Genomic DNA, 27231 nt, shown 5'->3' with positions numbered 1-27231 from the left:
GCGCCCGCCCCGGCCCGGCCCCGGCCCCGGCCCCGGCCCCGGCCCCGGCCCCGCTCCGCCGCCCGGGTGTCCCGACTACGGCAGGGCGGTGCCGGGCACACGGCTCCGGGAGGCCCGGGCAGGGCCGCTGCCTGAGCCCAGCGCTGCGCGGCCGGGTTGCTCATCGCTGTTGTCTGTGCGCAGAGACCAGCGGGAAAATGCATCAGCTTTTCCCCCTTTCCTGCATGGTGGTGAGATTTGTGGTGCTTCAGAAGGGGGGAAGGCAAGCAGAGGTGTCAGCTCGCAAAATCAGCTGTCCTCTCTTTGTTCCAGGTGCCAGAAAGTATTTGTTAGGAAAACAGTCCTTGTGACTGTGCACCGATTCCCTGCCGCCTCCTATGAAGAGGCACTGTGGCTCTTGTCACGGCTCACTTTCGGACGGATGAGGCAAATCAAGACCCCGTAAGAAGGGAGTGGGTCAGGATGTGCGGGGAATACGCAGCGCACACAGCGAGTGCCCGAGCTGCAGTGTATCCGCAATCCAGAGATCTGATGTCGTCGGCTCCCAGGCAGTTCTCCAGTGTGCAGGCGCAGCCATCTGTGCAGCAGATCATTTGTTACCCCTGTAGGCCACCTCCGTCACCGACCACCAACAAACCACCGGCCAGTTCCAAGTAGGGCGAGGTGAATATTGCCGTACGCGTCCACATAGCACACATGAAATGCACGAGCATGGCCCTGTAGATACCACAAGTCTGAGGAATCTCCAAGAATGGAAATTCTTGGATTACACAGTATATACAAGCTGTTGTACGATAATTCATTTTGAAAGGGCTCTCAGGCTCCAGTCCAGCCTCCTACTCAGAACAGACTCAAGCACTGAATTCATACCAGCTTTCTTAGGGCTTTTGTCAGCTGGATCTTAAAAGACTGCAAGGACAGAGGCTGGCACACCTTTCCCAGACTGGGTTCCAGTGCCTGACTCGCTCCATGGGGAGCTGATTCTCCTCCCACCCGTTTTATTCAGTAGCAACCTGCCCTGTTTCAGTTTATGACAGCTGCCTCTTGTCCTCTGACTGTGCCCTTCAGTCAGGAGGGGTTAGTGAGGTGACAGCCACAGGCTCTCCAGTACCAGAAAGCAGCTGCTAGGGGTGTCCTCAGTGTCCTCTCCAGGCTAACAAAGATAAAGCCCAGTCCCCCAGCCTCTCCTCCTGGGGAAAGTGCTCCAGCCCTTCACCATCATGCTGCCCCTCCTCACCATGATGTGCCAGCCTGGACACAGCTGTATAGCAAGAGATCCTGCCAGAAACCTTGCCCAAGTGAAGACACCTGACATACACTGCTCTTCCCCCATCCACAGAACCCCTCACTTTGTCACTGGAAGGCACTGAGGTTGGTCACACGATTTATTCCTGGTTAATCTATGCTGGCTATTCCAAATCACCTTCTCCATGTGACCACAAAAGGCAGCCAAGAACACTTGTCCCATGGCTTTCCTCCCAGACCAAACTGAGGGGGGTGACCTTACAGTCCCAGGCTTTTTGTAGATCCCCAGCCACCAGGGATCCCCCTGATCTCCATAGCCTTTCAAAGATAACAGTGGCCTCACTGCAACACCTGCCAACTCTCTCCACACTCCTGGGTCATCCTGTCTGGCCCCCCAGAATGTGTCAAACTTTCTCAGTAGCTGCTGACTCAATCACCCCCACTACAGGAGCCCTCTCCTTGAGCCCTGCTTGCAGGCACAAAGGCCTGGGGAGATCTTGGCAGTGAAGACCAGGACAAGAAAGGCACCGAGTACCTCAGCCCACACTCGGCTGAGCAGGAGGCTCTTTCAGCCCCCAGCCAGAGTTGCTGCAGGATGCCAGCTGCATTCCTGACCTATCTGTGAGATAGCTGCTTCTCTGCAGCAGCCAAACAGGGTTTTCACCCTCCCCAGTCAGGAAGCTTCTCCTGGTCACAAAACAGCCCAGGCAGAAATCAGACCAAAGATATTTGAAGCAAAAGCCTCCACTATCCCCCTCAGGTGGGTTCAGCATCACTCAGGCTGCCTGCAGTAGCTTCTTCATTAAAAATACACTCAAAGAGCAACTCTGCAACTTCAGAAATTAAAATAACCGCTATTCAGAACATGGGTCACATGCAAAAGAGGTCGGGAATCTGCATTCTGGGAACAAGGAGGTTTCAAAAAGCCCCCATCCTGGAAGACAAGGCTGTCATGGCAATGGGAGCCAGCAGAGGGAAAAGGGCATTCATTATTTGGATAGTTGAAGTTCTGCCCAATAGAAGAGTAGAGGGGGACACAGAAGAGTTGCAGGTTACATGTTAAAAAACAGGATGAAGAGGCCAAAAATACTTCTAGGAGCAATTTGCTGGAATTATGAAAACTAGTAAATTCTTTTTCAAATTCTTGAGGAGAAGAAAGCATGCCAGAGATTCTGGCAGTAAGACAAGGCAAGATTAAAGGGATTGTTCAGACTATCCAACAGAAAAAATTATAATTTTTGGTTTGTTTTATCTGAATTCAGTGCAAAGGAACTTGAGAAGATTTCTGGGCTAAAAAGCCTGTTTTTTCTTGGGTTTTTACTTGGATGTTTACTGGGTACACTGAAGGTCCTGTTTCGCCCTGAAGAGTAGAAGATTAAGCTATAGAACAAATCATTAGCACTAACACATCTTCAGGACCAAACGGTTTTCACCTCACTGTTATAAGATCCTTCAGAGATAACTCACTTAAATATAAAGTCTCTTGCTAAAAACTCCTATGGCAGGTGGCTATTGCAATGTCAGTTTTTAAGGCAGGCATTAAGGGACCTAAGAAAACTTTAAACCTGTAAATCCAATATGAATTATGAAGCAAAATGCCAAAAACCCCACCAACTCAACCCACAAAACCCAGTATTAGCAAACACGTAAATAAACAGGACATACTGGCAGAGATTTTGTACAGAGACTCCTGCCATGCACATCTAGTGGCTTTATTTAGTGAAGTCAAACATATAAAAGGGAGATCCTGTTCATATAATTACTCGGCTTTCCAGAGGCCCTTGATAATGTCCCTGATTAGGAGCTCTTGAAACTAAGTTGTCATTAGATTAAAAGGAATTCACCTCACAGAGCTCAGAGAGATATGAAATTCAAGTAGATGTTAAGATGCACTGGGGAAAATCAACCCCAAGAATACATGTCCGTTCACAAAAGGAACAAGTTCACAACACCTCTGCAAAAACATCAGCTCCATTTTCAATAGCATCCAAAGAGTCAAAAGGTCTTGGACACACTAATGGAGGAGGAATCTACCTAAGAATATAAAAAGAAAGGAGCTGCTGCTCTCTCTGTAGGTCCCCAAGACACAACTTGCTGGAAGACTCTGCTAGGAAAATATCACTACGATATTATTACTGTTCCCTACATATTTGTCACTGCCTGCTTTTGGAAGCAGGATACTAGACTCAGCTCTGACAGTCATTCTTACAGTACAGTATTGTTAGAATTGTCAAGCTAGAGGTTGTCACAGGGATGCATCAGAAAGTGAAAACTCTCCAGGCGGTTTCTCAAGAAGTCCCCACAATGCAAATCAGTGAAAGAAGAGCAAATATTTTGAGGCCAAATCCAGTTATAAGAGAAACCATGAGAAAACAGTCTCCTGATATTCAATTTTTCCATGTTCAGTCAAATAGTAATTTGTGCCTGGTTTTGGTAAGCAGAAGTAAGGAATACAACCCAGTTCCATCATCAGTTTCTATTCCCATAGGAAACAACCCAGGGTCATCAAAGTCAGTTGATCTGTTTAAGTAAGTCAGAGGGGTAACTCAGGTGTGTAAGAGGCACATTCTTGCTGTATGTATGGTAGCATTCTCCCTAAACCCAAATTAAACTGGAGCACATGCAGAGCTGAACCACTATTTCTGCATTAGCAGTTTGGCTCAGAATCAGCTCAACTATTTAGTGCTAATCCCAGATCATCTCTTCTTGCTCTGGGCTGTTCCAAAGTGAGAGTCCTGTTCTGACAAAACTCCCACACTCCTGGAAGCCCAGGTTTTGACCAGACTCACAACCCACATTAGAGATGAGCTGGGCACTCACAAAAGGAGCAGATCTCCTCCAAAACTGGATTTATAGATACTAAGGCCAGAAGTGACTGCTGTACAACATGAGATTGTCTCGGTAAGATATTCTATGAATTACATATTTTAATCAGCTATCAAATACCTGTATTGCATTGTTTAAAAAAAAAAAAAAAAGAACTTCATATTCTTTGTTTGATATGGTGAAATAATCAGTCTGTATTGGTTTCTCAAAAAAGCCTGTCAGAAGACCTCTGAGTGAAGATAAAGTTTTTGTCAGGGGAGTCACTAAAAGGACCTATTGAAAGATGTAGTTGTAGTCTTACAGCTTCAGAGTAAGGAAAAGCACCAAGGGGATTAATCATCCATCTGTCATCAGGCACAAGACTTCTCACTACAGGACACCAGAAATGCTCTGGTCAAAAAAGAGCTGCACAGAGGATCTAAGAACTCACCTTTAGGAAGTCACAGTAATATTTATTTGCCTGGATTGGGAAAAAGGCAGTCAGGGAAACAAGTCAAGCCAGTGTTTTCTAGCAGCTCTTCTGTCCCACTTAGAGCTAAGCCCCAAAAGAGAAAGGCCAGAATATCCCTGCTTAAGTAATAACAGTAAAAGGAACCACCAAGCTAAAAATTTGTTTTCTGAAAGAGGGGCTCCCTGTGTGAGCTTCTACAGTACTTCTCAACCTCACAGCTCAGTGGGCAGAAGGGAAGAGCACGATGCTCCTGGAAGCAAAATCCAACAGCCAGCTCAATTATGCCAATTCATCTATGCAAATGCAGAACTTACTCACATGCCTCTCCCAAACCTGAGCTGGCAAACAGGTGTAAGAGCTACAACAGGAGTAGAGTGGTACTTCAGCTGGACTGACAGAGGGCACAGGATTCTCCAGGCATATAGAAACCAACAAGAACCCCCAGCCTAAACAAGCAACAGCTGTCTTTGGATTTACAGTACTATATCCAGAGAAGAAGTTTAATTTCTTTGTTTAGCAACATCAGAAAAATATTAACAGCTTCAGTGAGGAGTTGGACTGCTGCAAGCTCTATCAATACCCTCCTTCTTCTGTGCTTCTAACATGCATATCAGGAATCTGTGTTGTGACACTTTTGAAAGATAAGCTAAACAGATTTTTTACATTAGCCACAATATAAAGTTCACTCACATGGTTCATGTAAGTACAACTATAAGGCAAAAAAAACTGAGAAAGAGGGAATTGATCTCACCTGACAGAACTTCAAAGTTGCACAGATGTACCTCATGACTTCTGCAATTTAATAACAACAGGATGAATTTGATTATCAAAGATCTAATATGATATGCAAAATGCACTTATTTGATGCTGATTCAAATAGAACAATTATTAGACCAGACATGCTCACACAGCTGGAGAAAAGCTATTGCAGCTACACCCACTAGCCTGGCTCATAGTGGGGAAGGGCTGGGAGGACTGAAAGAGAAGGCTGTGCTGAACAATAAATGCTGGAGGAGATGTCCTACAAATTCATCCTATGAAAATTCCCTTCAAATATATCACCTGAATGAAGTGAATGAATTGTGGGTCACTGTCTTGTGGAGAACAATAAGCAAACCCCATAACAATAGTAGTGGGTGGGGTTTGTACTGAGATCCCAAGGACCTTAAAATTGTTGGGGAATATTCCTTCTCAGGTCCTTGAGAATCCAAACCACAAATAGATTCCTGCTTATTTGCTGGGTTAAAAAACACCAAAGAACACCAAACAAACAAAACCCCCCACACAGTTACAAAGAACTGGTGGGTCTAACAGGCACTGCTGTAAAACTGTACAGCACTGAATATTCCAGTGTTCAACAACAGATAAGAAATGTTCTGGCTTAGAACGAGGATTCCTCCTACCAGTAAAGACACAAATTCTACTGCACTATTCCAGGTCTCAAGACTGATAATGCAGATGCCTTTTTTTGTTGTTGTTGTTTCCTCCAAAAAAAAAGCTGCTTGCAAAAAACAGACCCAAATAAAAAAGCAGATATTGGCTTCATCATATATGGAGGTGAACTTGAATGAAAGGGCCACTGCAACCACTCCTATAATCCATAAAAACGGGGTGTCCCTGGTGTTGTGGGTGTGAACCTCTCAAATCAGAACCTGCAATTCTCAGAGAGGCATGTTGATAGGAGACTAGTAAGCAACTGGAATATGTTTCTAAAAAGTATGGCCACTCTGGAATAATGTAAAAGAATACTTTTGAACACAGAGGAGAAAAATGGTTACAGTGGTGAAGTCTATGGTTTGTTCATTAATATAAAAGGGAGGCAAACCCAATGGACTGGGGGTACCGGTATGCTCTGCTTTACCAGGATTCCAAAGGCATGTCATGGTTGGACACCCCCTGGAATATCTGGGAGTTACAAAACTAAAAGGACAATCCTATGAGACAAAGGCAAGGCAAATTAAAAATTAAAAAGGCACAAACAAGTGAATTGATGCAGCTTGTACTGCAGGAGTGGTTTCTGCAGCTGTGTCTCGTTGGGATGGTAACAAGGGTGAGCAGGTAGCCATGGATCACTTAACAAAGGGCCACAGGCTTTGCAGAGTCATGATAGCCATGCCGAGCTCCTCTGACTGCTTTCTGGCAAAAGTCAGTCTGTGTCTTTCTTAGAAGCTGTGGGGTGATGCTTCTTGTTCCTTTCTTCTGCAGTTACTGTGCTTACCTTTTTGTTGGTGTTTGATTTGTTCTGTTAATTCATTAATAACATCAGCCCAGAAAACACTGTGTTGTTGGAACTGTTACAATCCTTCTGGTCTTACCCTGCCTCTCTTCATGATACTCAAAATGCAGTGACACAGAAAGAAACCTACATCAAGTCAAACAAGCAAGCAATTAGAAACAAGCTTGCCATGGGTAGTGGCTGACGGAAAAAACAAACCCCATAACAAAACCCCACCATTTTATTCACATCCAAGCTTTCAGAGGCAGTGTATGTGCTGACCTGTATTTTTTTTTTCTACTCAGTTGATAACTTTCCCTTAAAGATGCAGTGCTGTAGGTATCAGACACTTTAGGATGCACCTTTTCCACAGCAGAAGGAACTTAACACAGTTAAGTTACTTGAACAATTTATGGGGTTTTTTATACACTTACAAAGAACTATTCACTGAGATCTAAATGTTTATTCTGTTCAAGTGCTGTAGGGAAGAATCAAGAACTATCACCCAACGACCTGGGCCGTTAACACATGTATCTGTGTTTGGCAGAGTTAACAGGCAGTATTCTAACCTAATCTGAACAAGGAGTCTAGTTTTTCCCAAACACAGCCACTGGCAGAGCATTGATAGGAACTGGAAAACGAAATAACATTCCTAATCCACCCTTATTTTCCAGTGAAACTACAAGGGGATGTACTCAATGGTTTATTGAGTGTTTCAGTGCTTGTTCAAAGTTAAGCACCTACCATTGGCTGGGGAGGGAGACAGACAGGGAGAACAGTGGTCCCACAAGGCTCTGGGCATGTGGGAGTAGCAAAGGTGGCTGCTGCAGGGGGAAAGGTGAGCCAGGGAGATAAGAGCAAGGCAGGCCAGGCAGTGGTATCAACTACAAGAAAGAGTCCCACGGTACCTGGGTGAGGAGAGCAGAGCAGGGCCAGCAGCAGCAAGAAGGGTGAGCCCCTGACCAGCAGCCATTTACAGCAAGGAGCAGGTCCAAGGGCAAGGAGTGTACTCAGAGGAGTGTATCCCAAAAATTAGACAAGACTGGTAGAACTGTGGGTGTTGGGTGTCAAGTTAAGTTCCTTGCCTAAGAGCCAGAGCAGCATGAGAGGGAGCTGGGAGGGGTTGAGAGTGTTCAGGACACCGTGTGTTCAGAGTTTGGCAGAGGACGTGATACAGGAAGGTGCGTATGAGTGGACTTGGTGGGAATTTGCTTGGATGTTATTTCAGTCTGTTGGAAGGTGTTCCTGGCAGTAAGCTGAAGAAGGAATTGGGCGTTTTACAAGCAATGTAACAGCAGGCTGAGGGTGAGAATGAAGATGCTGTGCCTTGGAGTGAAGTCAGGTTGGGGATTTAATGTGTGCAAGGAGCTACAGTCCAGAGATGGCTACTGAGTGTTTGCTGGGAGGCAGAAGGGCATTGTAGGTCTGCATGGTAACATGGAGATGCACCCACACGGGCTCTACCTGCAGCGTGTGGGAACAGTGCCTGGTGGGGAATGAGCTGCTTGATGAACAACACAAGTGCTAAATGAGTATTTGGAGTCAAGACCCAATTCTTCCTGTGTTTTGTGTGTACACTCATTTTGTGTTGGGCTGGAAAGCTGGGGGGATTGATGACGTGAACAAGGAACTAAAAGGTACAGGTGGAACTCCTTGGTAAGTTTCACATGGGCAACTCTAAGTGAACACAGAGGGCCAAGTGGGAAAAAGAAGCTCTGTTAAGCAGTTTCCCAAAAGGCCAAACACAGAAGCAGGGAGAGGGCTGCCCGATGGTGCTGGCAATGTTGCAACACAGGATCTGGAAGTCTGTGGAATGGCCTTGGTGCTTACATAGGAAATAAAACAAGTTCCCTCCATGGAAGTCCCGCCTGTGCCTATATCTTGGTCATACCTGCCCTCAGCCTGCGCATCCACTACTGTGCTATACGTGGGGTCCCCAGCAGGAACACCTGTGACACGCTTCTGTCCGCAGATCCGTATGTGGGAGGCTGGCGGTGTCCTGAGGGGTTTGTGCGCTCCGCAGCTCCCGCGCCACTTCTCTCAAGAGCGGCCGGGCCCCGCAGCTCCCCGGACTCGCTCCGTGACCGCGGAGGGGGCCGGTGTGTCAGCCAGCAGCCCGAGGTATTGACAGGCCTGGCCGCAGGTCCCAGCACGGCCTGAGGGCAGAGGCGGGGCCGATTCCTCAGTCCGAGCGGAGGCGCTCGCCATGACAGGGGCGGGACGCGGCGTCGCCAGCGGCCGCCGTGAGGGGGCAAAGCCGAGGCCCGGCGGGGCGGGGGTGCGCGGGGCGGCGCCGAGGCGATGCTGCTCGGGGCGGCGCTGAAGCGATGCTGCGCGGGGCGCCGTGCGAGGCGGCGGCCGGGGCGGAGCGCGAGGCGCTGCCCGCCGGGAGCCCGCGGGGGCCCCTGAGGCGGCGCGCGCCCCTCCCGCCCACCTGCGCGCGGCCGCCGCTGCCAGGTCGGGCGCCGCTAGAGGGCGCCGGCGGCCCCCCGCCCCGCTGCGGGCGCGCATGCGCGGCGCGGGCGGCGGCGATGGCCCCGCAGTGACGGCCGGATCTAACGGCGCCACCGCGGAGCGCGCGGCCCGCCCGGCCCTGCCCGCGCGCCCACCGGCCCCGCGCAGGAGGCGGCGCCGCCGCCGCGGTGATGCGGCCGCGGTGAGCCCCGGGTGCCTCCGCCGCCCTCCCGCCGCATCGGGCAGCGCGGCCCCCGCCGCCGCCCCGCGCCCGTTCGCGGATCCTGCCTGCGGCCGCCGCCATGCCGGGCCGCCGCTGAGGGAGTGCGCCGACAGCAGCAGGGGGCCCCGCGGCGGGGCGGGCATGGCCCGCAGGGACCTGCAGTAGCGCCGCCGCCACCGCCCGGGCCGAGCCGCCGCTCGGAGCGAGGCCTCCCCCCGCGGGAGGCGGAGGAGGAGCCGGCGCGGCCCCCTCTGGCAGGGCCGCCGCGGCCTCCGCGCTGCCGCCGCCGCTGCCGCGCGGCTCCAGGTGGCCCCGGACCAAGGTGACACCCGGCCGGCCCCCGCCCCGGGGCCACCTGCCCCCGCGGCCCGCGCAGACCTTCTTCGCACCGCGCAGCCGGCGGCGAGCGAGCGGCGGCGATGAACCCGGTGAATGCCACTGCTCTCTACGTGTCCGCGAGCCGCCTGGTGCTCAACTACGACCCGGCGGACCCCCAGTCCTTTTCCGAGATTAACAAGCTCCTGCCCTACTTCAGGCAGTCCCTCTCCTGCTGCGTGTGCGGTGAGGATCTTTCTTTTGTTCCTGCACAATGAGCCTCCCCGGGGCTCCCGCACGGCCCTGGGCCCGGCACCGGGGCTGGCTCGGCCTCGCCTCGGCCGGCCCGGTCCGGGGCAGCTCCAGGAAAGTTTGCCGGGCCCGGAGCCGCGGCCGCCGGGGGGGCGGCTCGGCGCTCGGAGCGGCGGAGTGGGAACAGCCCGGGCTAAACCCGCCCCCGGCGCGGGGCAGCCGCGGGCAGGGCCGGTCACAAGGGCAGGGAGGCGGCAGGGGCTGTGTCTCAACAGCCGCGCACGCTGCGAAGGCGGCGGTGGCACGGAGAGAGTGTTTGCCTCAAAATGCAGCGCTTTATTGTGGTCACTGCTTCGATAAGGGTACGGCAGTTTTTAGTGGTCATTGAAATACCCTGGTGTCGTGGAGTTAATCGCTTTAAAAAAGCGATGACTAAGAGCGAGTGTGGTAAAAGATAACCAAACCAATATGCAGACCATAGAGGCAGGGGAAGAGGAACTTCGTAATTTTTTTCCCCCCCTTCTTGAAATGTAAACAGTAAGTAATTCCGATAGAAAGCCAGGAATTTTGAGCTGACAGAAACAAGAATTGGGGTTTTTTGTGCCTAGTAGATAATTGTTCTGTAACAATAATAACCATAAAAAGCAAACAGGCTGAAAGTCTGCTGGGCTTTCCCCGCTCCCAAAAAAGAGCGTTCTGTGTGCTGTGGGCAAAGGCAGTATCCGGACTTTCGGTGTTACAGTCTGGGGAATACTGGGAAGGAATTGCATTCTGTTGTGTTTATGGAGTGGGGGCATGGGTCCGTTCCTGGGAGGAAGCTCTGGAATAAACTGTTAGGTTTCCTTGAACTTCCCCTTGAAGCCTTGATCAGTGTCGGGAGGGGGCTCTGAGCTGTTAGACCGCTTGGGTGCTAAATTTTTTTAATTCTCATTTTTTCTCTCTGGTATACCAGTTTTAAGTCCTGCCCTGTTTGTGTTTGTATTTTCCTGACAGAGTGGGATTATCCCCACTGTGTTTGTCGATACCCCTGCGTGTGTTACCCTAAATTTAAATTGAATCACTGGGGTTTAGAAAGTTAAATATTTTATTTATTTACAGGATCAGGATTTAACCGTCGAGGCGGCTAAAGTAGCGTTAGATGCTTCCTATCCTCTCGCTATTGGCTCCTCCCACTTAAAGTCTTTGAAAATAGAGATCTGTTTGCACTGGGAAGGAGGGAGCCCGTTCCCAGGATCTCTGCATCGTCATTTCCTGAAGTAATTTGTCTTAAGGATTTTTCCTCATGGAGCCCCGATGCCAGTAGTGATGCACCTCTGCTTTTTATTTATCACCCTAGGCCCGGTTAATTCCAACCCCAGCTGTGCTTTCTTCCCATAAATTCTTCCTGCTTTTGGTCAGTCACCAGACTGCTTTTGCCAAAAAACATGCAAATATTGTTCTGATTTTTTTTTAATAACATATTTGCATTGCTGTGCTCTCTGGCCTCTCCACTTTAAGCCTGGTCTTCTGAAATGTGTTCTTTGTTCTCCTTGCCTTGCCTTTTTCCCTTCTTGGCCTTTTGCAATCTTAGTTTTACGCTTTGTGCTGTTGAAATTGTCTGTCTTTAATTTGTCCCTGCCCAAATTCCTGAGCTTTTTTCCCCCTTCTTCAGCTTTTCTTGCTCGGCTTTTCTGTCACTCTCACTTTGGTAGAGCAAACCACGTTTTTAGTTTTGTTTTCTTCTATTTGCTTGTGCCTCCATGGATATTCCTGTTCACAAACTACCTCTTAATGGTTCTGCTTTCTCTCTTGACCCTTTATTTTCTTTGAATATTAGGGTTATTCCTTTGGTATATATTTTTTTTCTACTGTGGCTGGCTTTCAGATAACTGTAGCTGCTGTTTATTTCAAATATTTTGCTTACAGCTGATTAACCAGTCTTATCTCTGCCTCCTGGACTCCTGTTTGTGGTGTGTCAGTATCGAGAGGCCTCAGTAAATTCCACACTCTCTGTGAAGCCGTGGAGTAAAATAGAATTACTGAGGTATCTGTCTTGAGCCTGAGGTGCTCATGGGGGAGTGGGCCTGCCCCACACAGAGCTGCTGTTCCCAGTGTCACAGATCTGCAGTTCAGGCTGGTAAAGGCCAGTCCATCTTTTTATCATTTACTTTTTGTGTTCCTTTTCTCTTAGTGCTAAGAGCTGTTACACCTTTTACACCTTCTGCATATTTAAGGTCATTAAGCCCTGTTCAACCATCAAAGCCTTTTTAGCTTGGGTGTTTTAAAAGATAAAGTTTAAATACTTAGGTAAAGGTTACATTGAGAGATCATGACAGTGAGCACTATGACCACCCAAAACTCTGCCAGAATCCCAGAATATTCCGAGTTGGAAGGGACCCACAAGGCCCATGGAGTCAGTGAATGGCCCGTGGAGGGATTGAAGCCAGAACCTTGGTGTTCTCAGCACCCCACTCTTGCCAGCTGAGCTAACTGTGCACTGTGGGTTTGGGTTGGGCTTTTTGTTTTAATACTGGAAAGCTTTTCATAGGCTCACTTCTTTCTGCCCTGTTTGTTTAGACTGTGAGATCCAAATACCTGGCTCTGGGTCCGTGTCCATGGAACCTGGAGTGTTTGGTACTTTCCTTGCACAGATCTTTGTGAGGTGCTGAGCGCAAAGGTTTAAAAACTCTGCTTTGTTGGAGAAATGCCGCAGGAAGTATCAGTAGTGGTTAAAGTCTCAAGTGTTGGACTTCTAGGAATTCCCTTGGGAAGTTACTCCACAAATTAGTGTTCTTTATGTCATCAGCTTTTTCTCAGTGTGTAATCTCTCTTGAGTGCATTCTGTAATGTTTTGTTGTGCTGTAGGTATGAATTCCATGGTCAAGATTGTCCCTTTAATTTTAGGGAATTGTTTTTAGGAGAAATGGGTGCCAGCTACATAAATCAGCTAACATTCCTGGGCTCCCATTGCACAAGGCATAAGCCAGCTCATTTCCTTGTGATCCCATAGTCTTTTACACCAGCTCACATAGCAGGGGGTGGCAGAAGTTTTTGGACCCACATAATTATGAAGTTCTAATTAAAGCTCTGATTTCAGATTCAGATTGGCACACATGGAGTTGCAGCAGTAGAAAGCCAAAATGTAAATACAGTATGTCAGTATAAGTCAGCTGAATCAGCTCTGGGTGGATTCAAGGTCTCCCTCTTGCCTCATGATGGGTGATAAGGGTTCAGTTCTGCAGCTGGAGCACCCGTGTGTGTATTTCTAGGATTTAAGTGTGATCATGTGACAGTTTCCTGGACAGTGCTGTAGGTAGTACATCATCCTTTTACAGGCATGTATAAGACAATATTTTCTAGAGCTTTTAAAACTTGAAAATAACTGCTCCCGAGTGTGCATTAGGCAGAAGGGCTGTGCCTTGTGTGTTTTGAGGATGTGAAATACAAGTTTCAGCCTCTGGAATAAAGTGATTATTATTATATTGCATATTAATACCACATTGAGTTTAAAAATAGCATAGTCGAATTTATGCAACAAACGTCTGTGTTTTAAAGGTGCTGTCTGTTGGGATAAACATCTTAGCATGCCTTTCTCTGGTTCAGATACCATGCAGGTAACTGCAAATCATGGGTCTCTTCAGCATTAACAGCCTTCTCTGAAATTCACTTGAAATGCTTGTAAGAGACACGATTGCCGGTCAGATCAGTTTAGCTGATCAGCTTAGCTTATCCATAGGAAACTTCCTCCTGCAATCTCTGAAAGATATTTCTAAGGTACGTGAAAGGTTGTTACTGCTGATGGAGAGTGCTTGGAGCTGGCAGGGCTGCAGGACAGCGTTTTATGCTTGGCCAGGAACCCAGCTGGTGCTGGGAAATACAGGATGAGAATACAGTTCTTGTCTTAAACATCCTGTAATCCCAGTAAGGGGATGTGAGACAACATGTGGCTTTAGGGAGATTAGGGGTGGGAGGAACAAAGAAACCCATGGTAGCACTGACTGGTACCTCACAGAGCCCCATCCGGTGTTCTGAGGCAGCTCTTGATAATTTTAGCCGGGAGGTTGAAGGCTCAGTGGTACAGTAGCATTGTGGAAGCAACACCCAAGCATGGGCAATGGCATGGATTGCCAAAAAAATAAAATAAAAACTGTAGACTTTTTGTTTTTCTATGTAAAGATGAGTGTAAGGATGTTATTTCCCTCCTGCTCTTGTGTAAAAGCAAGAGCCTGTTTGAGAGTTTTATACTGCCAAAGTTGAATGGAGTGTATAATATAATTACATATTATAATCAGTTATACTTAGCACTAGATCTGAAATGCCTCCATAGTTGGTTGTGTACAGTTGTGTAAAATTTTCCACTTCTGTGCCATTCTGTCCATGTGAAGGCTTCTCCTCCTCTTCCTCTCCTCTCTCTGAGCTAATTCTCCTTTGCTTCTGCAGTTCCTGTGTCCCCCAGTGCCCTTCCCTGGTCGGCTGCTCTTGGGGTGTGGTTCCAGGTCCCAGGCAGAGCTCAGGGCTGTGGGCTGCACTCTGTCACGGGGAAATGCTGTGAGCTGGGCCTGGACAGTTGGACTGAACTTCCCTCCGAGAAGGGGAGATACTTGAGTGACACCTAAACAGATGGAAACTTCCTGGAAAATTCAGTTTCCTGTCACAGACATGGAACAAGGGAGAAGAAACAAATTCCCATTATAATAAAACTTAATTATACGGATGATACTGGAGTTTCCATTTGGGATATGAGCCATGGCTGAGTTGAGCTTGGATAACAGAGTTTTAGAGCAAAAAAGTGTATTTAAGTTTTGTAATGGAAAAGTTTAGCTTAGAACTTCTTCCTTGTCCATTCTCCCTAGGCTGAGGAGAGTGAAGGCTGATTCATGATCTGTGCTGCCAGGTCAGAGTTGCCTTTTATGTTTGAAAATTGGTCTGGTGCTGTGGGATTTTTTTTTAGGTGTTTTCTCCATTGACATTTTCTTCTTTCCTCTGTTTTCAATGATGAGAAATAGTGTAAATAAAACTACTGGTAGTTTTTAAAAGTACGTGATTTTCCCTTTAAAAATGTAATGAATGGTTGCCAAAACACTTCTGAATTTGTGAGAAATGTGAAAAGTAATCAGCATCTCTGCAACAACCATCAGGGAACATGGACAGGGGGACTAAGTACCTAGCAAATACCTTCTGCTGCAGGTACTGTTTGTGCTTGGTTTGGGGAGCATTTGTGTATAAAATGTCCAGTCTCGCGTCTCTGTGTACAGCAGTTTTTACTCAAGAACATGTTGGGTGAGTTCCTCTTAAAATCTCCCTACTCAACTTCACTGTTTCCTGTTTTCAAGCCCTGTGTGTGACTCCTGGGAGAACTGCTTTGTCAAGGTTGTCTGCATTGTACTGCAGAAGTTTTGATAACATAAAGTTCTGCCAGTAGAATTTAAATTGGTTTCTAAACTAAAAATACTCCTCTGCCTTAGAAGAAAATTGAGTAGGAAGAGAAGGAGCTGTGGTCCCTTCGGTGGCAGCTGGTTGACAGTGGCTTCCAAAGGGGTTGCAGTGGCTGTCTTGTGCTGGGATTGGAGAGGAGCATTCCTGCTTGAGGAGCTGGGAGGTGATGGATGGGTTTGGTGGTGCCTGAGGATATTGATTAAACCGATTGTGTTCCCGAGTGTTTAAAGAGGAGTTAATGTGTTGCCAGGAGGCATCTTTATTGGGACGGCTGAGCTGTCCTGGTCCGTGGGCACGGAGCACTCCACACGTTCCTCTGCCTTTGTTTTCTTTGCAGCATCACGATTTACATGTCAGGTCGTCTAAGTACGGACTGAGCGTTCCTGGATATTGTGTTGGAGTCTTTCGGGAGGCCAGAAAACATTCCCTGGGGCTGGGCAGTGACTTGAAAAGGGATGGCAGCACAGCCTTTCCTGAGCACGGCGCTTTGCAGGGAGCGGAGAGTTCCCGGCTCTCCTGGGGGAATTCCACCGAGTCCCGCAGTGATGTAATTTGTTACTCCGTGTCTCCTGAGCCTCGCAGTCCCAGCCCACGGCTGGCTCCCTCTCACACGGGGGCCTTGGGGAGCACACTTCACTTTAGGATTCTGAGCATTTTTGTTTGGTGCGGAAAAATGGTTTTCATTACTTTTTTGTTTGCTCAGGGAATGTGACGATCTGTAACTTCCAAAGCAAGTTCTAACTCTTGTGAGTGTTTCTGCACCTTAGAAATATGTTATTATTTTATACCCATAGGAGAAATGTTAACTTTGCTATTTGAAACTTCTCAAAATACAGCAATCTTGTTAGAAAATTTTGGAAAATTATGTGAAAATTTTACATTGCATGGTGAAAAAGATTAATTTATCCATCTTTTGAACTTTACCACCTAGTTTGTTAAAAGTACATTTAGAATTATTCCTGTCAGGGATTTTGTAAACACAGACTTTCAAACAGAACTATATAACTTTGACATAGGACTTAGTAAAAATGTTCCGTTGTTTCTTATGTGGGGGGTGGACTCTTGAGAACAAGGCAGTCCCTTCTGCACTTAAAATGCAATTTGTTATAATTTTTTTTCCTTGAACTTAGGCTAAAGAGGTTGACTGTATCTCTTGAAATGTGAAGAAAAATAGTCTAACTGTCTTCTGATCATGGTTAAATTGGATTCCCATGGTGTTCAGGCAAAAACAGTGCAGTTTTTATTTTTTCAAAGAGTTATACAATCATTAATACATTAGTCACGACTGCCCCTATATGAGGGTAATAATGTCTTTAGCTAATTTTTCATAGTTGTGTGTTGATGGAGGATGCTCAGAAATATTCAGTAGCCAGCAGAATGTTTTCTCTGATAAAATTTTGAAATACGTATTTTTAGTTGATTTGGGGTTTTTTTTAGGGCTTCTTTTGTGTCCCCCATGATTCCATTTCACCCGATGGGGAATTTATGAGTGTGGTTGGGGCGGTGTGGTTGCGGTGATCTGAGGCCAGGATGGGTTTGCAGGAAGAAATAATTTCACATAGCTCACAGCGAAACTCTCATTGTTTCTCAGAGTTCTGTGCTGGAAGTCTCAGGGAACATTTTTTTTATTTCTATTTTTTGGCTGAGCTGAACAATTTCTGTGTACAGAACCTTGTCTCAAAGCCCATGAAAGAAAGGATCACACATCTGTAGTGTTGTTGCAGACTGCCCTCAGCCCCACGGCGGGGTTCAGAGCTTTCCCTTGGGTAGTGCAAAGGCAAATAGCGCTCTCAGGTGGGAGCGCGGCTGCTGCCTGGGCGGATGCGTTCTGGGAACGGGCTCTGGGAATGCTGTGCGGTGGGTGGGATACCTGGGCCGCGGGGGACCCGGCGGTTTCAATGGGAGGAGCTGCCCAGTATTTTTCTACCTGGGTGCTGCTGCCAGGGCAGGGGTAGGACAGACGTCGGTCTGGGGAATCTGGCTCCTGACTTGGGTGCAATCAAATCCACCCTGGTCCAGCCCACCCCGAGTGTAGGTGGGTGTTGGGAAGCGGGAAGGGGTGTTAGGGCTTGGGATCTGTGAGACCTTTCCCTGCTGTTGTGTCCTTGGCAGCTGGCCCTTGCACTAACCTCTGTGAGTCTGAGTGTGTTCAGTTTTCTTGTTTTCTAGGAAGTACCCAGATCTCCCACCCATGTAAAACAGATCCCACACATTTGTTGTATTCTTCTGCAGATGGCTGACAGACCTTTTTGCTGCTCATCATATGCCTGCCTGTCTGTCGTCAGATAGTTTTGCAAATAGTGCTTTTAGGGGGTTTATCCAACTCGGGAAGCACTGCTTTTGTGAGGGTATTTTCTGTTGTGTTTTGCTTTAAAGCCTCGTTGAGCTGCTCATTCTTTCGTGGTCTCTAGCTGATGATTTCTAGGGTGAGGAGATGCTGTGTGGGGTGGCAGGGAGCAAGTTCAGGGAAGGTGGTGGGGAGGGCAGGGCTTTTCCTTCCCGGGCTGCTGCAGCTGAAGCTCTGGAGCTGGAGGTAGAGGGGTGGCTGAGCACAAACCCCTCTGCAGTGGTGTCACAGTCGGTGAGAAACAGCTCCTGTCCTTCAGGAGCTCCTGAGCTCTGAAGCTTGGATGTGGCAAGCTGTTGAAGCTTTCTGGCTGTTGCTAGTTATTTTAGTAGGAACAATCAGACGATGTTCAATCCTGACATGAAAAGGCTGACAGTGTAGCAGCACAGCTGTGAAAGCTCCAGCTGTGGATACGACTTTGGGGTTCTTGGCATGTAGAAGTCTGTGTGTGCCTCAGATGGGTAGAGCTTCCTGTTCCTCAGAGCTTGGTAGAGGCTCAGCATTTCTGTTTCTGTCATCGTGGTTGCAGAATGAGCTCGTGCTCACTGTGCTCTTTGGTGGGCACAGACTGGTGGGTGAGCTCCCTTGCTGCCCTCTCCTCCTGTGTCCCGTGGCTGGGCTGGCGAGCGCCCGGTGCTGGCCGAGCACCGGGCAGCGGCCGAGCACCCGGGCCCTGGCCGAGCACCCGGGCCCTGGCCGAGCACCCGGGCAGCGGCCGAGCAGCCGGGCACTGGCCGAGCAGCCGGGCACTGGCCGAGCACCCGGGCAGCAGCCGAGCAGCCGGGCAGCAGCCGAGCAGCCGGGCAGCGGCCGAGCAGCCGGGCAGCGGCCGAGCACCCGGGCACTGGCTGAGCACCCGGGCACTGGCCGAGCACCCGGGCCCTGGCCGAGCACCCGGGCCCTGGCCGAGCAGCCGGCAGCGGCCGAGCAGCCGGGCCCTGGCCGAGCACCCGGGCCCTGGCCGAGCACCCGGGCCCTGGCCGAGCAGCCGGGCACTGGCCGAGCACCCGGGCACTGGCCGAGCAGCCGGGCCCCGGCCGAGCAGCCGGGCAGCAGGGCGCTTCTGGCGAGCCCAGTGCAGCCGAGATCAGAGACTTCTGCCTGACAGACGGTGCCGATGAACCCCAGGGATACATTTGTATTTGTAAAAAAGTGTGACCTATTTTTTTCTGGTTTACTTCATGAAATTAAGATCTAATAATGACATAATTCTTAAGACTTTGGGCTGTTGGAAAGGCCAAGATAATTTTCAGTGATTAATGTTCCAGTAGAATTTCCAAGAACCCTAAATTAGATATTTGTTTTTAGCCCTTGCCTGCCTTTGCTGAGGATAGGTGGGAAGGCCAGAGGTACCTGTTCAGGCCTTTCTACCCAGTGAATTTCATCCATTAGGAGCACATTTGCTGGGTACAGACACCTAACAATTGCTTTGATTCCCAATTCTTCTCCTCCCTTTGGTCTCAGAGACACAATTTGCAGATGCTTCCCCTGCCCCTGCAGCTGTGAAATAATGGTCATTAAGGACCACGGTAGGAAGTATTCCTTGTGATTTAAGTGACCTCGCTCCCGGGACAGCCTTTGCTGATCAGCTGGGCTGTTTGGTAAATAATATATTAAAAGTTTTCCCTCTGTATATGCTCCTCATTAATTGTAAGTGCTGATATTAATGTACGTATTTAGTCAATCTTTCTGAAATCAGGATAGTTAAGAGCTGATGTGGAGGGAAAGTCTTGTATTGGAGTCTTTGTAAGAATGTGATTTTGCTTTTGGTGTATTGATAACCAAATAATTTGTATTATTACAAATAATTTTGTAAGGGTGAGAAAAGACAGGGCAGGGTTCAGTAACAGCAGGCTATGCAGGGCTGTAAAACTGAAGGTGTGCAGTGAGTAGTTGTGGAAGGGTCTAATGCAGGTGAAGGGCTGCACAATAAAATGAAAAATTACATTTAGCTTAGAGAAATACTAAATTACAAGCATGGAAAAATATTAACTTCAGGGCCCACCATGTTTATATCTTGGAGATCTATATACATTTTTAAACTCCTAGAGGAGGTAGCACTGATGGCCACCAGGCAAAAGTGAGATCTTGGCCTTCCAAAACCTCCAGGTTCCAAAGCAGCTCAGGGGCTGTTTGTGGGACGGTGCTGCTGACTTAGGGCCCCTCCCTGGGTATTCCAATCTCAATTTTATGGGAATTAGCATCTCATGGTTGACTGTTTTTTTTTTTTTTAACTTGCCAATACTAAGGCTGAGGAGAGTGATAGTGCCACAGAATCCATACAAGAGAGAAACTTTGAAGAATGAATATTCAACGAGATATGAGTTGAAACCAAAAATATTCCCACAGCTCAGGCATTCCTAATGTCTCCAGTGTAGGTTGCCTGGCATTTACTGGGAGTAGAACTTGCTCTGTTCTTCCTGTCAGTGAGAGCATGTGAAGTGTTTTGTCTTGTCAGTCCGTCTGGTTTTTCCCTCAAAGCCTCCAGAAATTTAAATTTTTCTGTATCCCCTTTTAGCATTTGTACTTATTTAGGAGTTTCAGCCAGATTTATTTTGGGAGAAATAAAACGCACAGTTGGTGATGCCTTTTTTAAAAATCTAATTAAAAGTTAAGGTGATATCTTGTTTATTTGGTGCCATCTCTGAAGTATCTGAATTCTGTAAAGCATCACAACTCAGTCGTATTGTCCTAAGGAGCCAAGAGAGGCTACCTGTGGATGAGGAGTGCCCCCAGCTTCTTTGTGCCATTAATTAATTGGGAATTAATTAATGCTGGTGGCTTTTGGCCTTGGGAACACTGTAGTCCCAGGGCTCTGAAGTGTCAGCACTGGCCAGGGCACAGCTCCTGCTGGTCCTGTTGGACTCAAGATCCAGGGGCCTGGACCATTGTTGGTGAACTCTCTGCTGAAGGACAGGACTTCCGCGAGGAGCTGGTGGGATTTAAAGGTTTGGTTTTGTTCTCTTCAGGGAACTTTTCTCCTGAAATCAAGTCCCATCTTAGGACCACAATGGCCATTTCTGCCTGTATTGCTGTTTGTATCGTGTCATTTCGAGGGAACTTGGGGAGAAAAACCCCAGTAATTCCCTCTGCAGGTTGGGCTGTGTGACTTCATGTTCCACCTGTCGGCTTTCAATCTTCCCGGCTTGATGTGATGAGTGTTTTCTGTCTTCTTGTGCTGGGGTCTTGTCACACTGTCCAGGCAGGGCTCATTCTGTGCCTCCTGCCAGCTTGCTGAACAACTGTATTTCTCTCCATTTATTAAAAAGTACAGTGTAATGGCAACCTGAGCACTGACTCTTGTGATTTGTTGCTCAAAACCCAGTTTACATCAAGCCACACCTACTGAAAGGTGGCCCAGGTGGAGGGGCTTGGAGCAGCCCCTTCCCAAAGAGGGATCAGGGAATGCAGGGAAAAGGGATCAGAGAAGCAAGCAATGAGAGAGAGTATCTTCAGTATTTTGGGGGTTTTATCCCAGTCTGATTGGATATATGCACTTTGCTGCTTCTTCCCAAGTTGTTTAATTTTATTCACTTGTTGCAGCAGATTGCTTTCACTTTGGAAAATCTGGCTGGGAATTCCCTGATGGCTGTAACTCATCCAGCAGAGGCTCCTTATGGGAGAAAGGTCTGATCAAAGCTGAGAATGTGCTGCTGGGATCCCTGTTGCTGGGGATGACTGTAGATACACTGCAATTTAATTTAGGAGATGGAATATCTTTCTGGCCTAGAGCTGCCTGGAAATAGCAAAGCAATACTGTCACTTTCTGGATATAGGAACTAGTTGGATTGTTTCTCTACAGAATTTAGTTTCTCTTGTTCTTTCATATTTTATCCTTAGCTAATATTTGAGTTGTTCTTAAGGAAAACCAAAGCCATTCTTCCAGGTTTTTACAGTTTCAGAAATCTGCAGACAAAACCTTCCAGACTGTCAGTGCTGGGGGTCTGAAACTTCCTGGGCTGTCAGGTGTGTGTGGATTCCTTTAGTAGCTGATTTTTATTAGTTTTTTATTCTAAACAGTAAAGTCTTGGAGAAAATCTTTTATTCTGATGGCTTCACTAAAAATGCTAAATGAAAGATAACACAAAGTCTGCTGTGTCTTCTTCCCTTTAGGGGTGGATATTTCACCATTTTTACATTCCTTTCGGAGTTTTCTCTCTGCTCTGTTATCATTTGTTTTTACTAATTCCATTAAAATCTCGACAGTAAGTTGTCATGGGAGTTTATTATTGCACTTTTGGTAAATTCATAGAAAGCTTGTGTGTTCTGTAAGTTTCCATGGACAAAGCTGAAGGGGAGAAGGGGATCGGTAGGATTGTAGTTGAGAGTGTTTCTAAAGGCTGCAGCACACAACAAATCACGGTGTGATGGTTTTCTTCTAATTTTATCCAATGTTGTTTTAAAACCAGGTTGGCAGCTGTGAGAATTTGTACAGGCAGTTGTTTGGATGGAATGTTTTCTTGTGAATAATTGAACTTTTTGAGGCAATTTGTTTTGATAGTACAAAAAATTCATCCCACAGTGGCCCGGAAACCTGCCTTAAGTCCATTGTAATCTTCCTCTTTCTTGTTCCCGTAGGAAATTTGCTACAAGACCCTATTGCTCCTACCAACTCCAATTGTCAGCATTATGTCTGCAAAACATGTAAAGGCAAGAAGATGATGATGAAGCCCTCGTGTAGCTGGTGCAAGGACTACGAGCAGTTCGAGGAGAACAAGCAGCTGAGCATCCTGGTGAACTGCTACAAGAAGCTGTGCGAGTACATCACGCAGACGCCGCTGGCCCGGGACATCATCCAGGCCGTGGATTGCTCTGCAGACCTGCTGGCTCTGCTCAAGGATGGGGCACCGCTCCATGAGGAGACGGAGAAATCCTCGGATGCGGCCCTGGCTCTGTGTCTGACGCATTCCCCCGTCCCTTCCACCTCGGAGCTGGCGACGGACGCGCCGGGGGGGTTCACGGCGCTGCCCGAGAGCACCCCCAGCCTGGACCTGCGGGGCTCCGTCATCAACGGGCTGCCCCCCTGCAACGGGCTGGCGGTGGAGAAGCTCGGCGTGAGCATCCCCTCTCCCGAGCACGCCAGCGCCATCGACGTGTGCAGCACCGGCGACTACATCAAGACGGAGGACATCCCCGGCAGCCTGCAGCCCGTGTGCGACACGGTGGCCACCAGCGACCTGTGCCCCGCGGGCATCGACATCTGCGGCTTCAGCGAGGACATCAAGCCGGGCGGGTCGCTGCTGCTCAGCGTCGAGGAGGTGCTGCGCAGCCTGGAGACCGTGTCCAGCACCGAGGTGTGTGACTCCAACCTGCAGCCCGGCTTGGAGGCAAACATGGCCAACGGCCCCTTCCTGCAGCTCTCCCCCCCTCCCCTCAGCCATAACATTTTCATGTCCACAGATGCTTCTCCTCATGGGCTCTCCTGCACGGCAGCCACGCCCAAGGTGGTGAAGCTGAACAGGAAGCGCTCTCGCTCTGAAAGCGACAGTGAGAAGGTTCAGCCTCTGCCCATCTCCAGCATCATCTGCGGCCCAACACTGGGAGCATCGGCTCCCGTGACAGTCAAACAGGAAAACAAAATGTCTTTGCAGCCTATTGCGACTGTACCTAATGGAGGAACCACTCCCAAAATCAGTAAAACTGTACTCCTGTCTAACAAAAGCATGAAAAAGAACTTAGAACATGCCCCTAAGAAATCCCACCCGAAAGCCAAACCAGGGGTGCTGAAAACAAAAGACAAGGCAAAGGAGAAAGTTCCCAGCAGTAACGTTATGCCAGGAAGCCCGACAAAAACTGTGTATAAAAAGCCACAAGAAAAGAAAGGGTGTAAATGTGGTCGTGCCACCCAAAATCCAAGTGTTCTTACATGCCGTGGCCAACGCTGCCCTTGCTACTCTAACCGCAAAGCCTGCCTTGACTGCATATGCCGTGGCTGCCAAAACTCCTACATGGCTAACGGGGAGAAGAAGCTGGAGGCCTTTGCAGTGCCGGAAAAGGCCTTGGAGCAGACTCGGCTTACTTTGGGCATTAATGTGACAAGCATTGCTGTGCGCAATGCCAGCACAAGCACCAGTGTAATCAATGTGACAGGGTCACCAGTAACGACGTTTTTAGCTGCCAGTACACACGATGAGAAAAGTTTGGATGAAGCTATAGACATGAGATACGACTGTTGAACCTTTCTTTCTTTTCCCTGCCATCCGTAGGGGAACTGCTACAGGTTTAAGGCAGCTATGGTTCTGTTTAACTTGCTGGAGCTCCTGCGTTTAGATCACTTGTATCAAGTGTTTTTCATTGCTATGTTCTGTGTATTAGTGTCTGGGAAATAGTTGCAGATAATGGAGGAGTTACCCTAAAACTGTTTTTAGTTCTTACAGCACCTCATAGTTTGAGATCAATTGCTGATGTAAATGATTTTATCACAAGATCTTTGACAAGGAATATATTGACCTCATTGTACTTGCTCATGCTTTGTGCTCAGTCAAAGCTTCAGCTTCAGTGTAGCATCCAGATAGTGCATCTCAACCGTGCTAGATGATGGTGTAGAAAAATAATTATTTGATGGGTTACAGTCACCATGAGCAGGAAATGACCTGACATTCCTGTGGGAAAGGCAGCACTGAGCTGGGGGATACACTGTGGAAAGGGTAGGTAGTGACTGTGAGAATTGGTTGTGTGCTCTACTGAACAGAATACAGTTAAAAAAAGATGAATGAGTATATTGAGAGAGCTGGTGGGTCAAAAGGCATTTCAGGCTGCAGGCAAGGCCCAGGAGGGTCAGGTGGAGGTGAAGGTCGAGCTCCAGCTCGGATACCCCGTCCAGGTAATGACATCATCCGTGGGGTTTGTCTTCCCGACACTTCCACAGGTCACGCCCCTGCTCAGTTGCCCCTCCATGCCAGCCCCCTGTGTGTGACAAGTCACTGAGGGGCTGGGCTGGGGGAGAGTATCTCTGGTACCCTACGAAGGCTCAAGTTCTGTTAGCACCATCGTCTCCCGAGTTCCTGCTGTTCTACTGCTGTTGCTTCTAGGGAAGAGAAGGGGTTTTGTGGGTTACAGGGAGCCCTTGGCTGATCTTCCCCGCTGTGGGGCTGATCAGTGCCTGGCCTGCAGGGAGATTGTGCAGGGCTTATCACCACCAGGGGTTGTTTGATCAGGTTTGTAACAGACCTGGGACCCCTCCCACGGCGGGGAGTTCCCCGCTGACAGGCACCTCCCAGCCAGGGCACAGGATCAAGGGCTATCAAAGGTCAAATTTTTGGGGTGTTTGCTAAACAGAATAAGCTATATATAACTCACTCCACCCTGAACCTATCTCATTTTTTGCTAAAATGTTGAAAGCAGCTTCTGAAGGTCAGTGCTTTTCAACCTGGGCCAAAAGGCTCGAAAATAGAAACATAACACAAAGTTGTCAAGCTTACCTGGAAAAGTGTTACAGTGAAAGAATTCCTGTTAGGAATTCAGCTTTGTGCAGAAATGGTTGATTTCAGCACAATCCCTAAATAAGTGTGCAGGCACAAGAGTTTAGTTGTGCCTTCAGGGCTTCATTGGGAGCCTAAAAAGTTGAGATTGCTTTGTGAAAGCAGAAATTTCTCCTCTTGGAATGACAGAGCACAACCCGAACATGGGCTGACTCGAACACAAACATGACTGTCTGATTTCAAAGGCCATTCCTGTTTCAGCAGCATGGTAAATAGTGCGTGGATTTTTTTAGTTCCTTTCCTGCTTCCATCTTCCCTTTTCCTCAGGCAGAGCCCCCGCGGCGCTTTCCGGCCTGGCGCTGGGTGTGCTTTGATTTGGCACAAAGCATGTACAATGATGGTTCCTCACTGAGAAATGAGCAAAACCCTTTGGACACAAATGGCACCTCCTTTTGTTTTGTAGTGTACCATGGTGTCATTTTCTGTGAATGTGGTCAGAGCTTTTTGTTGGTTTTGGTTTGTTTCTCCCCCCGTCTTTTTTGTGGGGTGGGCAGGGTGGGGGGTTAAAGCCATAGGAAGAAAAATGTGATGTACGTGTCCAGTCTGTACTTTTTTGTTTTTGTTTTGCAAGAAGAGTTGAAAAATATTTTTGATAATGAGTAAATGGTGGAAAATGCTTCTTAGTATTCTTGTCTTTATTTGCCAACCCAAGTACCTAAGATCTGTGTTTTTTAGCCCTCATGAGATTTAACGATGTCCTATTAAAATGTATTTAGTTAAACTTGTATGTGATTTTTGTGTTGACCCAGAGGGATCCTACCAGTCTCTAATTTGGTGGTTTGATCGTGACCTACTAATGTAAATCTGTTTATTAGTCCACTGCGTGTAAGCAAAGTAGCGACCCGGAGTCTGGGAGTGGCTGCACAGCACGGGTTGTGTCGGAATGCTTTTGCAGAGCTGTTCAGTTTTGCCGAGATTGTTGATGGTACATTTTTAGGACTTTCATTAAATTAAATACAAAGTACCTTTGCTCCAGAAATGTGGGAGTATTTGGAATCTTTACTATCTCATTGCTGCATTCAATGTGGTACCAAAAGTTGGAGAACTTAGGTCAAGAGTGTTCCGGAGCGTCGACAGGAGAGCCCTGATGGTTAATGTAAAACTGCAAATGGTAGATTCAGGTTGTTTCTAAAAACATTTCCTTTTATGCTGCCACATTCTTGAAATGTATATTAAAATTCAAATTGATTTAATAAATGTTAGTTTTCTAATTCTATTTTGTAACTGCTGAAGGCATCAGTGTGGCATATGTTGAACTCACTGTCTAAATACTCCTTAGTGTGTTGATGACTAATTCGGTAATTGTTTAAATTAGGGTTGGCTTGGTTTGGTTTCCTTGCCCTCCTGGCTAGCTGTTCGTGAGCTGAGCAATGGAAAGGATCTCTTGGTGCTGACAGGAATTCCAGCAGCTCCAGCTGGGAAAGCATTCCTTCCACAGCAGCTTCCTGATGTGGGGCCTTCCTGCCTTGGCTTGGGCAGAGAGCAGGGTGAGAACCTGGTCCAGCACAGCCCAGCAGGGACTTGTCCCTGCTGCCCATCCCGAGGAGCTGGGGAGTCACTGGTGGAGTGCAGCTCAAGGATCGTTTGAGCTCCGGCCTGGCCACAGCTGGGCTGCCCAGAATTCCCGGCATTCCTCCTGCAGGGCTCTGGAGCCAGGGAACTGTTCTCAGCATTAACACAGAGGGAGCTGCTTGAGGATTTCTCCTCATAGAGGAAGTGTGTGATACTCCAGCTTTCTTCCCAATCCCCTTGATGGCAGGTATAACTTCCAAACTTTATTAAAACCCTGTAATTTGTAGAGCAGAGCCAGAAAGAAAAAGCAGCAGTTTATGGTCATGTGTAGTGGTACAAAATCCAGTGCTTCTGACCATCCAGGTCTGAACATGGATCTGAAGAAGGAGGAGAAGCCCTCTGCTCTTCCATGTGGACTGGAAAGGCTCTTCCCGGGTATGGCGCATTAGGCCGTGTTCACACACTCGAGTCAGCGTGGCCCTTGGTGATGGGTTT

The 27231-nt window shown here is 48.0% G+C and overlaps 1 protein-coding gene across 1 annotated transcript; it reads left to right on the top strand.

The window, feature by feature from the left end:
- The first annotated feature begins 9706 nt into the window (after positions 1–9706).
- MSL2 (MSL complex subunit 2) lies at positions 9707–26421 on the top strand. Its single transcript, XM_039557007.1, has 2 exons — positions 9707–9975; positions 22322–26421. The coding sequence occupies exons 1-2, from the start codon at positions 9834–9836 to the stop codon at positions 23917–23919; spliced, it is 1740 nt and encodes a 579-aa protein (XP_039412941.1). The 5' UTR covers positions 9707–9833; the 3' UTR covers positions 23920–26421.
- The last annotated feature ends 810 nt before the right edge of the window (positions 26422–27231 follow it).

Source organism: Corvus cornix, chromosome 9 (genome assembly GCF_000738735.6).
Source record: "Corvus cornix cornix isolate S_Up_H32 chromosome 9, ASM73873v5, whole genome shotgun sequence".
NCBI lineage: Eukaryota > Metazoa > Chordata > Aves > Passeriformes > Corvidae > Corvus > Corvus cornix.
This window is presented reverse-complemented; position numbering and strand designations above follow the sequence as displayed.

Excerpts from the sequence above, each read along its gene's own strand:
- MSL2 (XM_039557007.1), top strand. The coding sequence starts at position 9,834 with ATGAACCCGGTGAATGCCACTGCTCTCTACGTGTCCGCGAGCCGCCTG. Across the intron at positions 9,976-22,321 it reads CCTCTCCTGCTGCGTGTGCG|GAAATTTGCTACAAGACCCT; the intron begins GTGAGGATCTTT and ends TTGTTCCCGTAG.